The 14,184-nt window shown below is 54.7% G+C and overlaps 3 protein-coding genes and 2 non-coding genes across 5 annotated transcripts; 3 read left to right on the top strand and 2 right to left on the bottom strand.

The window, feature by feature from the left end:
- The first annotated feature begins 168 nt into the window (after positions 1 to 168).
- Positions 169 to 6,805, top strand: PWWP3A (PWWP domain containing 3A, DNA repair factor). The gene is made up of 13 exons (XM_048927800.1): positions 169 to 451; positions 722 to 810; positions 951 to 1,021; positions 1,393 to 2,412; positions 2,778 to 2,894; positions 3,341 to 3,411; positions 3,817 to 3,893; positions 4,127 to 4,187; positions 4,595 to 4,670; positions 4,777 to 4,827; positions 5,225 to 5,658; positions 6,085 to 6,173; positions 6,388 to 6,805. The coding sequence occupies exons 1-13, from the start codon at positions 395 to 397 to the stop codon at positions 6,464 to 6,466; spliced, it is 2,292 nt and encodes a 763-aa protein (XP_048783757.1). The 5' UTR covers positions 169 to 394; the 3' UTR covers positions 6,467 to 6,805.
- Positions 6,806 to 7,161: 356 nt separating this feature from the next.
- On the bottom strand, positions 7,162 to 7,234 carry TRNAF-GAA (transfer RNA phenylalanine (anticodon GAA)). The gene has a single exon. It is a non-coding gene; the product is annotated as a tRNA-Phe (tRNA).
- A 189-nt stretch (positions 7,235 to 7,423) lies between these two features.
- TRNAN-GUU (transfer RNA asparagine (anticodon GUU)) lies at positions 7,424 to 7,497 on the top strand. Its single transcript has one exon. It is a non-coding gene; the product is annotated as a tRNA-Asn (tRNA).
- A 108-nt stretch (positions 7,498 to 7,605) lies between these two features.
- On the top strand, positions 7,606 to 10,640 carry NDUFS7 (NADH:ubiquinone oxidoreductase core subunit S7). The gene is made up of 8 exons (XM_048927814.1): positions 7,606 to 7,774; positions 7,993 to 8,029; positions 8,191 to 8,259; positions 8,404 to 8,521; positions 9,250 to 9,429; positions 9,499 to 9,545; positions 10,270 to 10,358; positions 10,438 to 10,640. Exons 1-8 carry the CDS (start codon positions 7,759 to 7,761, stop codon positions 10,533 to 10,535), a joined length of 654 nt encoding a protein of 217 aa, XP_048783771.1. The 5' UTR covers positions 7,606 to 7,758; the 3' UTR covers positions 10,536 to 10,640.
- Positions 10,641 to 10,752: 112 nt separating this feature from the next.
- On the bottom strand, positions 10,753 to 13,123 carry GAMT (guanidinoacetate N-methyltransferase). Its single transcript, XM_048927813.1, has 6 exons — positions 12,855 to 13,123; positions 12,402 to 12,547; positions 12,228 to 12,291; positions 11,985 to 12,052; positions 11,799 to 11,909; positions 10,753 to 11,623 (listed from the first exon to the last, which is right to left on the bottom strand). Exons 1-6 carry the CDS (start codon positions 13,030 to 13,032, stop codon positions 11,483 to 11,485), a joined length of 708 nt encoding a protein of 235 aa, XP_048783770.1. The 5' UTR covers positions 13,033 to 13,123; the 3' UTR covers positions 10,753 to 11,482.
- Positions 13,124 to 14,184: the final 1,061 nt, after the last annotated feature.

Below are 14,184 nucleotides of genomic sequence, written 5' to 3'. Positions count from 1 at the left end.
TCGATTGGCTGTAGTGCTGCTAGGAGCAGGGCGGCGCATGCGCAGGGGGAGGCGCGGTGGGCGGGAAGGCGGCGGCGTCCCAGCTGCGGGCGGAGGGGCGGGGTGAGGCGGAGCGGGGCTCCTCCTCCTCCTCCTCCTCCTCCTCCTCCTCCTCCTCCTCCTCGTCCTGCTTCCCGCCGGGCGGAGGCCGCAGGCGTTCGCTGCTTTCGGTGCCGGGTCCCGGTAGCGGCGGTGCCGCCGTTTGGGAGTTAAAGCGCCGCGTGGTGGCGGTTGAGAGCCGCTCGAGTGCTGCGTTACGCCGCGGAGGGCTGGAAGGAGGCGACCGGAGCGCCCCGAGTTCTGGTCATGCTTTATTCCTTTTACCTCAGAGCTTCTCCTTCCCTGTGTGAAACGCATGGCGAACCGGGGCTGCGTCCTGTGCCGCTGGAGGGGGCGGCTGTGGCCGGCGAAGGTAAAGTAAGGCTGGGGGATGGAGAAGGGTGAGGATGGCAGCCCCGGTGTGTGGGAACAGGGCTGAAATTGGGGCTGTGATCCACGCGAGGGGCGGGGCTGACGGCTCAGCTGGGTGCTGTGGGTTCCCTGGGAGCGTTTGAGTCGGGAAAAGGGGGATATATTGCAAAGAAAGCAACGAAATGCTTTCGGAAGTCGTTGTGAAGTCAGGCCTGTCCTGCAGCCTCCACGCACTCATAAAGCGCTTGAAATGCCTCTTTTTTTCGTGTAGGTTTTGTCAAAGCCCGGGCTTGCTGAGGATCCCCCTATCGCCAACGCACAGGAGGTTCTGGAGGTTGAAATAATCTGCTTAAAAGAGAGGTGAAGTATCTCTGTTACCGTTTTCTTTCTGCTCTTACATGCAAGCAAAAAAAAATATGCGAGCTTTAATGTGAAAGCATCCATGCAATCAGCTGAGTGACTGCAGGGTGGTTCACAGCCTCATTCTGTTGTGTTTTCAGGGTCAGTGTGAAGCAGGAGGATGCTGTGCCCCTGGAGGAAGCGAGCATAGAGGACATCGTCTCTAACTTAAGTGAGTGTAGAGCATTTGTTGCCTGCTGCGTTTTGTGCTCAGAAAATCAGATCTTCAGTTTGGTGGCAAATAGTTTTGTTGCGTTTCCAGGGGTGTCTCCTGTGGTTTTCTCCCCTTTCTATCCCCATTAAATCAGTGAAGATTGAAAATAGACTGGATGTTCTTAAGCCACTTGGGTTTGTCCTGAAGGAATGGGGAGGGAACTTGTGTGTACCTGCATGGCATTGTTACCTTGTGCTGTTTGCTGCTTTGCCTCAGAAATCACAGATGGATTCGATGTTGCCTTAGGAAAAGGGTGTAACGTAGATGCAACTCTGTTTCTGGTACACTAACAAAGGTGGTTGTGCTTACTGCCTCTTCTTCCTCATCAGGTGAGAAGATAAATCCGGATGAGGCTGTGGAAGAACTGAAATATCGTTGTGCTCTTAAAACTGCCTTGGATTCCTTGGAAGAAAATGCACCAACCAGAGAAGAGCCACCTTCGAAGGCAGGGCCGAGTACTCGCTCGTCCCGGGCCAACGGTGCCAGGTCTCTTTCATCTTCCCCGTTAAGCAGCTGTCAGCCACTCTCTAAGGAAGACTTGGAGTCTGAGAGCCTCAACAGGAAAAGAAAGCAGAGAAATAGCCCCAACCTGAGGACTGGTACAAAAAAACAAAACCTGAGGTGTTCTTTCATTCCAGAGGAGAGTCCTGGAGCGAATGAAAACGGAACAAAACTCTCAAAGCGTAGCACTGGGGAGCTGTGCAACACCTCAAACTCAGACAGCGAGAATTGCACGGCGCCAGGATCGCCACTGTTATCAAGAGAGCAAAAAACAAAGCCCAGATGGTTGAAAAAATCCCTAACGAGTAATAAAGCCTCACTGAAGCTAAAGGAGGAGAAATGTAAGCAAGGAAGGAGAGCAAGAGGTGCAGGATCACCTGGGTCGCTTCCAAATGGTTCCTCCAAAGGCCGAGGGCAGCTCCCTGCTGAGGGCGCTTCTGTGTCTGCATCCTGCAGCTCTGGCACGGCGCTGCCTGGGAGGAGCAGGGTGAGCACCAGGCAGCAGCACAGAGCCCAGATGTTGCTGCGCTCGTCTTCCAAAAATGCCTCTGTCTCACAGAGGAGCACTGGAAGCGAGAACAGAAACGGAGCCAAGCAGGTAAATGAGAGGAAAAAGGCAAGGAGTCTGAAGCAAGCGAAAGGAAAACAAGAGGCCGAGGCAGGAATGTCCTCGTCCAGGAAAAAGGAGCGCAGAAACAGCCCTGAGCCTTCAGCTGGGCTGTCTGACTGCAGAATGCTGTCTGATGGCGTTCTATCTCGGCTGCAAGAGGAGGAGGATGAGGATGAGCCGCCTGAGGTTATGGACAGAGCAAAGGAGTTCCACCTGCCCGACTTTGAGGAAGAGGAAGGTGGGCACGCTGCTCTTAGGGTGTGCAGTCTGCATTCCTTCTGATGCACAGGCGCCGTTTATCACTGTAGCAGTTGTGTTTTTGTGGAGGTGGTTCTTGAGCTGCCAGGTTGAATCCTTCTGTGTTTTTTAAGTCCTGGGGAATTCAGGTTATATAAAGGAACAGAAAGGGTACGGAATCCTGAAAGCAGCATCCTTTCCTATGGCTCCTCTCCCTTTTTTTGCCTCACGTTCAGGCTGTTTACCCAGGCTGAGGTCTGTGTAGTGTTACAGGTGCCCTGTGGCTCACATTGCTGCAGGGTAACGCTGCTGCTCTCACACTGGGGTGAGGGCTGTGCCACGCTCACAGCTGTGTTGCTGTTGCAGGACCGGAGCCCTCAGGGCTGTCTTCTGAGAGGGCGTTCTGTGAGAAGCTGTGTCAGCTCTCAGATCTGGTGGAGGAGGAGGAGGAGGAAGAGCTTCCCAGCATTCTGTCTCATCAAGGTGAGGCATGGGTGGTATTTCCTGGAGACCTCAGCAGCATCAGCACGCCCTGTTGGTTTCTGTGTGCTGCTGACTTGCTGACGAGTTCTGGTAAACCCTGATGGTGAAACCTCGCCTTTCTAGCAAACAAATCCAGCTTTGCTCAGGCTTGGAATAAAACACCTTCATTGGGTGCTGCAGGAGGGATGTTTGGAACAGCATTTCTTGCCACACAATGTGAAACTGGGCAAAGGTCTGAGATTTGAGACTTCTGAGCTTCCATCTTGTATATAGAATATAATTTCTGTATATTCAGAGCTCTTGCCTTGTGTGAGGGCAGGATGTTGTGCTACTTCAGTTGGGATCTGTAAAAGCATCAAAGCAGAACTCGCTGGATATTCCCTGTGTGATGAGGCAGCATGAATTCACTTTTCCTGCTTTTCTCTTTCATTATTTTTTCGTTACAGAACCAGAATCGATTGACAAAGGGATTTTGGTGTGGTGCAAGTGGCAAAGATACCCATATTGGCCAGCAGTGGTAAGAGCAGCTCGCTGTTCACAGGGATGTGATGTTTGCTGGGGGCTGATGGGGAGCAACTAACAGTTCTTGAGCCTTTCTTGTCCTGTGTGGAATCAGTTGTGCTTGTCTGCTAAATCAGAAACTACAGTGAAACCAAAGATAACAGAAAAGCTGCACATAATAAAGCACACGTGAAATAAATGTGGTTGGGGAGTGTTTGCTTCTGTTGGAGCAGAGGATTCCTCCTCAGCTCCTGTATCACGAGTTCAACTGCAGCCTTCTGTGAGGATTAAATAAATCCTTGGTGTGATAACAGAAGTGCTGCATGGGGTGCTGTGACGTGGGGCTCGTGGCAGGGCTGCAGGTGCTCCCTCTTGGTAAGGATGTGAGACTTGATGCCATCAGCCCTTCCTCTGTCTGCAGGTGAAGAACGTGAAGCGGAAGCACAGGAAGGCAAACGTGCTCTTCATAGAGGGCAACACAAGTGAGAAGAACAAGAGGTGAGCGCTGTGGGTTCTGCTCAGGTGCTGGGCAGCCTCCTGTTGGTGGGATGGCAGGGCTGGGATCAGGTGGGATCCCTCTGCTTTGGGCTCTGTTCTGTTTCCTCTGTGAGCTGTGCTAGGGAATTCCTCAGGCTGATGTTTGGGGGAGGTGTGAAAGCCCTGTGAAGGAGCAGCTGCAGGTTTGGCCGCCTTCCATCCCTAACTTTGTTTTTTTTGTGCGTGTCAACAAGTTTCTCAGTGTCTCTTCGGAACCTGAAGCACTTTGACTGTGAAGAGAAGCAGGACCTGATTGTAAGTGCTACAAGTAACCCTTGGCTGCAGTGCATACAAAACATCTTGCATGCAGTGTATGCTTACCCTACTGGGTGTCTGCTCTCACTTTGGCTGCTAAGATTCTCTTCCACTCAATACATTGCTTAAACATAATTGTGTTGCACAAACTAGATTATACCATGGGAATAGGCTCCTCCTTGGTCAGGTTATGGGTGCTGCTGAGAACGTGGGCAGTGGATGGGAGCTGGTTGTTTAGGGTTCCAACTGTGTTTTCACTTGTTTTCCACATATGCCAAAGCCACCAGTGCTTAATAACAGAAACTGAATGGCAAGACAATATAAAAGAAATGGGGTGAGCTTGGATTAGTTGTTGCTGCTCCTTTGACAGGCAGCACTTAGACCTGCATGTGGCTCCTCTCTTGCAGGACCAAGCCAAAAAAGACTATTGCCAGGAAATTGAGTGGTGCATTCAGCTGATTTCTGACTATCGGATCAGAGTGGGTGAGTGCTGTGTGCTGAAGGCAGCCAGGCCTGCAGTCACAAACTGAGGCTGCCAGCTCTGTTGCTGTAGCTGGACTGATAACAACCTGTTCTCTGGGCTTTTCAGGTTGCCATTCGTTTACTGGATCCTTCTTGGAATACTTTGCTGATGATATCAGTAAGTGAATTGGCAGGGAGGTTTCTTGCTGGGACTTTTAGGAGAGAAGCTTGGCTCTGATTTGGTACAAAGTGTGGGTTGGGTTGGTGAGGCACGCTGAAACCTGCTGTTGGTTGTGCCCTGAGGCTTTCAATCCCACAGAGGAAGTTCAGTGTAATCAGTGAGCTGGTTGTTCACGACTTCACATTGGAGCAAGCTGTTCTCAAAGCTCGTGTTCATCTCAATACCTTCTGCAGTGTGATTTCTTTTTTCAAGGCGAGTCCCTCCCCTTCCTTCAAGAGGGGAAGGAAAAGCCCTCCTCATCAAGAAAGCCTTTATTTGGTGTCTGCATATAAGTGCATATGCCAGAAAGCCCCTTATTTTACCCGAGTCTGAATGGTGGTGGCTTTTCTTGCAGGCTACCCTGTCAGGAAGCAGTACCAGCAGAGCTCAGCCCAAATGACCTTTCCCAACGTAGCAGAGGAAGATCTGGAGGACTCTGCCTTAGAAACTTCCCCTCAGAAGCCCTGCAGGAAGCTGCTGCCTGACAGGACCAGGGCTGCCAGGGACAAAGCCAACAAAAAGATCGTGGAGTTCATCGTGAAGACCAAAGGAGCAGAGGAGCACCTGCTGGCCGTCCTGAAGTGCAGGAAGGAGTCCAGGTGGATGAAGGATTTCCTGAGCTCACGGCAGTACGGAACCTGCGTGGAAACTTATTTAGAGGATGAGGAGCAGTTGGAGCTGGTGGTGAATTACCTGAAGGAAGTGGCGTACCATGAAACAGACACTGCAGACCTCCGTCGGCTGCTTGGGGATGGAGTAAAATTTATTTTAGATGTCCTTTTGCCTGAAGTAAGTAAATGTGAAACAGCGAATAAAGAGAATGTTGAAGTAGATAACGTAGCTTAAGCTCAGTGACTGCTGGAATGAGCTGGGTGGATTGGAGCCCAACTGCTGCCCTGAGTGGGGTGGAGCTCAAGGGGCTGGGCCTGAATTTGCTCCCTTAGGAGCTTTGCCTGGGAAAACCTTGGTAAGGTGTGGGAGCAGATTTGCTGTTAAGAGAATCTTATTTTCCTTGTAAAAGCAGTGTCCTGGGTGTGCTGAAGGACAAATCTGTAGCACCTATCAGGTTTCCCTCCACAAAGGTGCATCCAGGTTTCCAAAGGGAGTCTCATCCCAAAGATGTCTCAGCCAATGAGCACGACTTCAAGCCTGCTTTTAATTTTGTAACTGAGGTTTTTTCGTTTGCTCGTGTCAATGAACCAAATGCTTTTATAGGCTATCATTTATGCCATTTCTGCTGTGGACGATATAGACTACAAAAAGGCAGAAGAGAAATACATGAAAGGACCATCTGTGAGCAAAAGGTACGTTCCTATGTTCAGCATCTCCGGGTTTTCCTTGTTGGTTTACTGTCTGTGTGGAGCAGTGGGAAGTTCAGCACCCATCCCAGCAAGACAAGGGGTCTCATTTAAGTGCTGGGATGGTTAAACACAGCGTTACTGTGACATGCAGAGCTCTGCAGAAGCTTGAACACTTTCGAGTTCTGCTTGTATTAACAGCCTTCCTCCTTGCTCTTAGGGAGAGAGAAGAGTTTGACGAAGAAATTCTGGAGAGGAAGAGGCTTCAGGCTGAGCTGATGGCTGCAGACAGCGTGTGAACGGCAGCAAACGCTTTCCCAATTGCACCCCAGCCTTGTTACATCTCCAAAGCTGTGGCTGTGACAGTGCTGCATTGCATTACCACCACGCACAGTTGTACCTACAGTCCTTGTTCTCACCTCTGTGCTGCTGGAAGTGCTGTGAGCTGTGTGTGTGCTGCTGCTCTGTGCCCTTGATGTGGACTTCGTAGGAAAGAAGCCTCTGCTGTCCTCAGAAGAACGCAGGCTGGCGTTGCGGAGCCAAAGGCTGGGACAGGGTTGGCTCTTTTCCTTTATCTGTCATTAAAGGTGTGAGGAATAAAATTGGTTCTGAGTGAAGCAAACTCAGTCCTGACTCTTTGTGGCTGGGGGGGGAACCAATGAGGCCTGTGTGTGTTTAAAAAGCAAAAGCTGCTTTTAGAAAGGAAAACAAAAAAAAAATAGCCCTATTTTGCAGCCTGTCTTTACGTAATGTTTTCCAGGCACGCTTTCAGTCGTGTTTCTTTCTCTGATTTGTACTTAAGCCGTGCTGCAGCTGAAGTTTAATGATGCTGCAGCTGTGTGACAGCTGTTATCAGTTACAGAATGCTTAATTGGGGCATCGCAATGAAAGGTGATGCGTGTCAATAAACTCGAAGCTGAGCGCTGCGTTAAGAAATAAAATGGGGCTGTAGGAGGTGAAGGGAATCGCCGTTTGCGGCGGCGCCAAAACGTTCTGCCGAAACCCGGGATCGAACCAGGGACCTTTAGATCTTCAGTCTAACGCTCTCCCAACTGAGCTATTTCGGCTGCGTGACAGCGGCGGCCCCCCACTTCCTGTCAGCTGACTCCGCTGTTGGGGGAGGGGGAGGGGGGTTGCAGGGGGGTTCGCACGGGGCGGAAGAGGCGGTGGCGCCCCGCACCGCTCCGTCCGTTCCCGCAGCGCCCCGCCCGCCCGCATTCCCACAGCGGCGGTCGCGGGGCGGCGCCGGCAGCGCGGTCTCTGTGGCGCAATCGGTTAGCGCGTTCGGCTGTTAACCGAAAGGTTGGTGGTTCGAGCCCACCCAGGGACGGCCGCTTAGTTTTTGTTTCCTGTTTGTTTTTTTTATATATATATATATTTATATGCTCGGAGAGGGCGCTGCGCTCGGGGCCGCACCGGAACCTCGGATACACAGCCGCCGATCGTCTGCTTTCTGCCGCTGCTCCGCGCCCAGCGGAACCTCCCGCGCCGCCCTCGTTTTCCACCGGCGCGTTGAAGCAGAGGACCGCGCGCTGCCGGAACGTTGTGTGCGGTGCACCGCGGCCAGAGGTCCCCTGAAGGGCTGCGGGACATGGCGGCACTGCGCCGTGAGCGGGGCCGGGGGGCGGCGGGGAGCGGGGCGAGGCCGTGCGGGGCTGCGGGCGGGACCGGGCCGGGGTGCGGGATGGCGGGGATCCTGGGTGGCAGCTCCGGGCTCAGCTCCGGGTTGGGACGCGCTGAACGCCGGCCGGGTGCGTCCCCCAACACTGGCCGGGGCTGAACTCCGTGTGCTCTCCTCGCTGAGCTCCATGTGCTCTTCTTGCAGGTCTCGGCCTCCCGCGGCGTGCCGTGCTGGCCTGGCGGTGAGCAGGGCCGGGGGGTTTTGGGGAGGGGGGCGGCTGAGGGTAAAAGATGGGGCTCCATGGGGGTCCCATTCCCCCTCCCCCCGGCTCTGAGCGAATCGCTTTTGTTCTGCATCGTCGAGCCGGGTGAGATTTGGTGGCAGTGGCTCTCATTCCTGCAGGCCGAGCACGGTGACATCCCCTCCTGCTCAGCTGCTCCATCAGACATGTGCAGCCCAACATGCAGACAGGTAACCAGCCAGGCTCCTCTCACGGGGTGAAACCCCACTGCTGCTGGGAAGGAGCAGAACATCTCTGTGGGTTCCCTGGGAAGTGATATCTCGATGCTAACGCATTCCGTGCTTAATAACTGAGAGCGACCTGTTTGTTCTCAGCTCCATCCAAGCGCAGCCAAAGAGCTCAGCTGTTGTCCCGAAAAAGTCCTACGTCCCCACGAGCAGGGGGGAATACGTCATCACCAAACTCGATGACCTGATCAACTGGGCACGGAGGGTGAGTCGCTGCTGCTGTCTTAAAGCACTTTGCTCTGTCAGTCACCTGCATGGCGTCTCTGCTTTCAGTGTGCCCCCCCCAACTCCTAGACATGAGCCAACAGTGCGTGCTTGCAGCCCAGAAGGCCAGCTACATCCTGGGCTGCATTAAAAAAGAAGTGGCCAGCAGGGAGAGGGAGGTGATTGTCCCCCTCTACTCGGCTCTTGTGAGGCCCCATGTGCAGAACTGCATCCAGATCTGGGACCTTCAGTACAAAAAAGACACAGAGCTCTTGGAATGGGTCCAGAAGATGATCAGAGGGCTGGAGCACCTCTCCTATAAGGAAAGGCTGAGGGAACTGGATTTGTTTAGTTTGGAGATGAGAAGGCTCCGGGGAGACCTCATGATGGCTTTCTGATACCTGTATAAACAGGAAGGGAACGGCTGTTTACAAGGATGTATAGTGACAGGACAAGGGAGAATGCTTTTAAGCTGAGATGGGAGCTTTAGGTTGGATGTTAGGAGGAAGTTTTTCCCCCAGAGGGTGGTGAGGCACTGGCACAGGTTGCCCAAGGAGGCTGTGGATCCCCATCCCTGCAGGCATTTGAGGCCAGGCTGGATGTGGCTCTGGGCAGCCTGGGCTGCTGCTAGGCGACCTGCACACAGCAGGGGATTGGAACTGGATGAACATTGGGGTCCTTTGCAACCCAGGCCATTCTGTGACCCTATGACCCCTCTCTCCACTGCAGAGCTCCCTGTGGCCGATGACGTTCGGCCTGGCCTGCTGTGCTGTGGAGATGATGCACATGGCAGCTCCACGCTACGACATGGACCGCTTCGGGGTGGTGTTCCGAGCGAGCCCCCGCCAAGCCGACGTCATGATTGTGGCTGGCACCCTGACAAACAAAATGGCTCCAGCCCTGCGAAAGGTATGGATGGGTGCCTCGAGGGGGGCTGCGCGTGGATGGAGAGCGCTCTGATCTGTCTGTGTCCTGCAGGTCTACGACCAGATGCCAGAGCCTCGCTATGTGGTCTCCATGGGAAGGTAACGACCTTAAGCTGGGTGGGGGAAACCATGTGGCTGAGGGGGAGGGAGCCTCCATCCTTTCAGCCCTGTACAAAAGGCTTTGATATTTAACGAAATAAAGTAAATCAACGTTTCTTCTTGGTTAGGAGAGTATTTTGTCAGGTCCCTCTGAACTGCTGGCTCTTTCTGATGAAAGATTCTGTTGGTTTATTTGTGGCTGTCTCTGTAGGCCTTGCTATGCTCAAAATCTCAGAGTTTGCTTTTGGACTTAATGATTCCACTGTGCAGCATCAAATATGGGATCTGTGGATCTCTGGCTCTGAAGCCACAGTGTTGGCACAGCAGAACTGACCTGGTGCCACTGGGTCTGAGTGCAGCTGAACTTGAGGATGGATGGGACAGAACGAGTTCTAGAAACGTTCTTTGTGCATGTGACAAAAGAAAAAGAGGTTTTGCAGTGTGCAAAGGGGCTCCTCCACATCTGCTTCATAAGAGCCATGGAAGTGGTTGAGCTTGCTCTGATTCAGCTCAGAACACACGTGCAGCCTGCCTCCCAGCCAGGTCCCACGGGCAGCACGCAGCTCTGTGCTCAAACTGAACGGCCCCCCTGCAAATCCCAGCACTCAAGCACTCAGTCCCCACAACACGCAGAAGCACCTCTTACCCTTGGGTTCCAGCTTAACGTTTGCCTTTGCCTCTGCTAACGTTTCACTGAGCTGTGCTTAACAAACACCTTTTGCAGCTGTGCCAATGGCGGGGGTTACTACCACTACTCCTACTCTGTGGTGAGGGGCTGCGACCGCATCGTGCCGGTGGACATCTATGTGCCAGGTAGGAGAGCAGCCACGGCGCTGGGTTGGAGCAGGGCTGCCATGAAGTTGGTGCTGCCACCCATCTCTTTCCCCCTCAGGTTGCCCACCCACGGCTGAAGCTTTGCTGTACGGCATCTTGCAGCTTCAGAAGAAAATCAAACGAGAGAGGAAGATTCAGATCTGGTATAGGAAATAGGCTCTAATTTATGACCTCCCCTTCACTGCCTGCGGCACCTACTTGCTTTCTACGCACAAAGATATCCGTTCTCACAGGCCTTCCAATAAAACTGTACGTGGTTCAGATGCTGCCCTGTCTTTAATACATTGCTCTTATCCTGAGTGGAATAAATGCCTGGGAGAAGGGAGGCATGAAAGCTTGGGTTGCTCTTTGGCTTCGTTAGGAGTTGCAGCTGCTGAGTGTGGTTGGTTGCTGCAGGAGGCCTGAAGTCCTCTGGCTCAGGTAGAACACACAGCTCTGCTGTAGCAGCTGGGCTGTGCAGGATTTGTTTTTACAATGAAAGCAGCTCAGGCACTGGATCCTCCCCCAGGCTGCTGTCAGTGCTGGGGTTCTTTATGGGACCAGCAAACATCCAGGGGAACCCTGTGGTGTCCATGAGCTCAGCTCTGCCTGCTTGTTTCTTAATTCCTACAAGGGATGGAACACACCTCGATGTGTACAGCAGAAGGAATTGCATTGGTCTGGCAGTGGATGTGTTGTGCTGTGCACCCATATGGTCTGCAGTTACAGGTGCACTTCGAAAGGCAAAAATAAATTGCTCAGAAATAGCCTTTGTGTATTTCGATCTGATTTAATGGATTTTAGCCCTTCTGGGTAGAGAGGGGGAACGTCATTTATGCACTATTGAACTGTACGGGGGTCGTAAGAATCAGAGCTTATTAAAATGGGCATCAGCCAAAAATATGAGGGAACTTTCACTGGAAACTCATGGGAAATCCAGTTGTAAGGAACGTGCCTCAAACTGCCCCATCTTCCCCATTCCTCCTGCCTGGCCTGGCACGTTTGGCTTCTGCACGGAAACGGACCCCCAATTTCACAAACAATTGTTTTTAGAGTAAAGGACAGCATGAGCCCCTTTGGGTCAACGCTGTGCTGTGGGTTTGCAGCCACAAGAACCTTTTTGTTCAGTGCTTCACTACACAGGGGGTGATCATCCGAGGGAAGGAGTAGTAGCGGCACTCCCTGGGGGGCACCAACTCCATCACCGCCGTGCTGATGTTCTCCCTCCTGAAGCCGGCCTCCAGCAGCTGTGCCACCTGAGTCTCCTGCAAGAGAGAAGGGGGGGGGGGGAATCACCCAGCCGTGGTCTCAGCCATCTGTGATGCTGCTGGGCTGGGGGGGGGGGGGCTGTGATGTATCCCCCTGAGCTCTCAGCTCTGCAGGTACCTGCAGGAGGGTCCGTGCTGGTGGCAGTGTGCCCCCCCCCCCCCCCCAGCTCACCTCAAACATCTTCTCTATGTCGCTGTACTTGCCCTTCAGCAGCTCCCCCCACGAGGTGAGGTTGCAGTAGGTGAGGACCCCCCCGGGCCGCAGCAGGCGGAAGGCATGGTCCTGCATTGGAGAGGAGGGTCAGAGGCACCACACCGATCAGCTGCCTCACCTCCCACCCCGCTCCTGCTGCCCTACCTTGATGAAGGCAAACTGGTGCGTGTGCCAGGTCTGTGCAGACAGCGGGTACGTGTCATATAGGATTCCTGCACAGGGAAGAGCAGCGGGCGTCTGGGAGAGGCCCCGTGCCACCATGGGGTTCCCCTCCACCGCCATCTTCTGATTTGTCCCCTTTACATTTGCTCCCCCCTCCCTCCATGCCTCTGGACCCCCATCCTCCCCCAGCCCTAGGGGTCAGTCCTGCACCCCCCAGTGTGTTACCAGAGAAGTGCCCATCCGGCAGCGTTGGCACCACATCCTCCCACAGCCCCTTCAGTGGCACCACCTGTGGGGGGAACAGGACAGGGGGGGCTCAGCCCCACACCTAGCATAGCACAGCACGGCGCAGGACAGCACTGCATGGCACAACCCAACGTAGCTCAACACAGCACAGACCTTATGTGGCTGCACCCTCGCCCACTCCTCCAGCCGCTGGAACACGCCGTCGTTGCACTCCACGATCCAGTGCTCCTCGATGTTGAACTCCTGCACTTTGGTGGCAGCAATGGCCATGCCAAAGCCCACCTCCAGCACACGGCCACCTGGCAGCAAGGGGTTAACACTGGAAGCCTTCCCCTGGCGTTTGGCCCCTCCGAAGCCCCTCAAGCCCCCAACATTCTCCTGCCTCCCCCCTCACTCCCCGCCCGTTGCAATAGGAATGCACAATTGCCTGTAGCAAAGCTGTGACCCCCCCCAGTTCGGTGCCAGCACTGCAGGCAGGTGGCAGCCCCCCTCCTCCTCCCCCAGCCCCTTTTAGGAATATGTCACCACTGACACAATAGCACAAGTGTCACCATTCCCCTCCCCGGGCTACCAATGCCCCCCAGTGCCACTTGCTGTCCCCATTACCCCTGGAAGCAGCCACGGTTGCCAGTGAATGCATGTAGGGGGTCTCCCAGCGTTCCATCACCGGCTTCCCCAGGATCTCCAGGTGGGTGTCGGGGCCATTGTAGGCAGCTGTAGCCTCCCGCCATGCAGCCTTGCAGTCCTCACCCTCGGTGAAGATGGGAGCTGTGCCTGAGCTCATGGCTGTGGGAGAAAGTCCAAGGGCTCGCAGTGCAGGGGGAGGAGAGGGCTCACAGTGCTGTCCAGCTTTAAATAGCCAGGGCTGGAAAAGAGCTGAGTGTGCACATCCTGCTGGGGCCCCTCTGGGGTGAAAGGGTATCGAGGGGTGGTGCATGCGTGGGGCTGGGTGCAGGGGGGTGGATGAGGGGTGTGGGGGCTTGGGGAGAGTGCTGGGGTGCGAGTGGCACTGTGCAGTGTGCATTGTGCATTGTGTTCTGTGCTGTGTGCAGCTGCAGCATCACCGTGGGTCAAAGCTGGGCTGGGCTGATGCATTGGAGGGGCCACAGAGGCAGGGTTCAGCTTGGGCTGTGCGTGGTGCTGTGCCCTGTGCTGTGCCACAGGTTGGGGTTATGCACCGTGCTGTGCAGTACACTGTGCTGTGCTGTGCATTGGGCTGTGCATCAGGGTTACACCATGCACCGGAGCCAAGCACCAGTGTTACACCATGCACTGGAGCCATGCACTGGAGCTGCTCTATGTGTTGGAGCCATGCCATATACTGGGACCACGCATTCGGGCTGTTCTGTGTAGTTGGACTGTGCACTGGGGTTGCAGTCATTGCTGCAGCTGCGCTCCGTGGCTGGGCTGTGCACTGGGGCTCTGCTGCGCACCGAGGCCGTGCACCAGAAGCGCAACACACAGCGGGGCTGCACAGCAGGGCCATGCCATGCACTGAGGCCACACCAGGGCCGTGGTGAGCACTGGAGCTATGCATTGATGCTGCAAAATGCACTGGGGGACGGGACCATGCAGTGCAATCGATCTGTACACGTTGGGGTTGCATCGCAGCCATACAATGGGGCTGTGCTGAATACCAGAGCTGCGGTGAGCACTGAGATGCGTGCTGGCATTGCGCTGCGCATCGGTTCACGTATAAAGGCCACGGCGATCACAGCAGCCACGCACCAGGTCGGGGTCACACCGTAAACCCCCGCACCACCCCCACGCACCGCATGGGCCGCGCACGCGGTACCCTTGGAGGACTGCCCTTCCCGCCGTGCCCCGCGCGGCGCCGCTCTACCCCGCTCTGCCCCGCCTCACTTCCGCCCCTCCCTGGGCGCGGCCGCGGAGACCCCGTAGCGAGGGCAGGTGCGCGCGCAGCGGCGGTTGGCGG

This window comes from Lagopus muta, chromosome 26 (genome assembly GCF_023343835.1).
Source record: "Lagopus muta isolate bLagMut1 chromosome 26, bLagMut1 primary, whole genome shotgun sequence".
NCBI classification, from domain to species: domain Eukaryota; kingdom Metazoa; phylum Chordata; class Aves; order Galliformes; family Phasianidae; genus Lagopus; species Lagopus muta.
Note: the sequence above shows the minus strand (reverse complement) of the source record. Positions and strands in the feature narration are given on the sequence as shown.

Excerpts from the sequence above, each read along its gene's own strand:
- PWWP3A (XM_048927800.1), top strand. The coding sequence starts at position 395 with ATGGCGAACCGGGGCTGCGTCCTGTGCCGCTGGAGGGGGCGGCTGTGG. Across the intron at positions 2,413-2,777 it reads CGACTTTGAGGAAGAGGAAG|GACCGGAGCCCTCAGGGCTG; the intron begins GTGGGCACGCTG and ends TTGCTGTTGCAG. Across the intron at positions 6,174-6,387 it reads GGACCATCTGTGAGCAAAAG|GGAGAGAGAAGAGTTTGACG; the intron begins GTACGTTCCTAT and ends CCTTGCTCTTAG.
- NDUFS7 (XM_048927814.1), top strand. Across the intron at positions 8,260-8,403 it reads GCAGCCCAACATGCAGACAG|CTCCATCCAAGCGCAGCCAA; the intron begins GTAACCAGCCAG and ends GTTTGTTCTCAG. Across the intron at positions 9,430-9,498 it reads TGGCTCCAGCCCTGCGAAAG|GTCTACGACCAGATGCCAGA; the intron begins GTATGGATGGGT and ends TGTGTCCTGCAG.
- GAMT (XM_048927813.1), bottom strand. The coding sequence starts at position 13,032 with ATGAGCTCAGGCACAGCTCCCATCTTCACCGAGGGTGAGGACTGCAAG. Across the intron at positions 12,292-12,401 it reads CGAGGGTGCAGCCACATAAG|GTGGTGCCACTGAAGGGGCT; the intron begins GTCTGTGCTGTG and ends TTCCCCCCACAG. Across the intron at positions 11,624-11,798 it reads ACATAGAGAAGATGTTTGAG|GAGACTCAGGTGGCACAGCT; the intron begins GTGAGCTGGGGG and ends TCTCTCTTGCAG.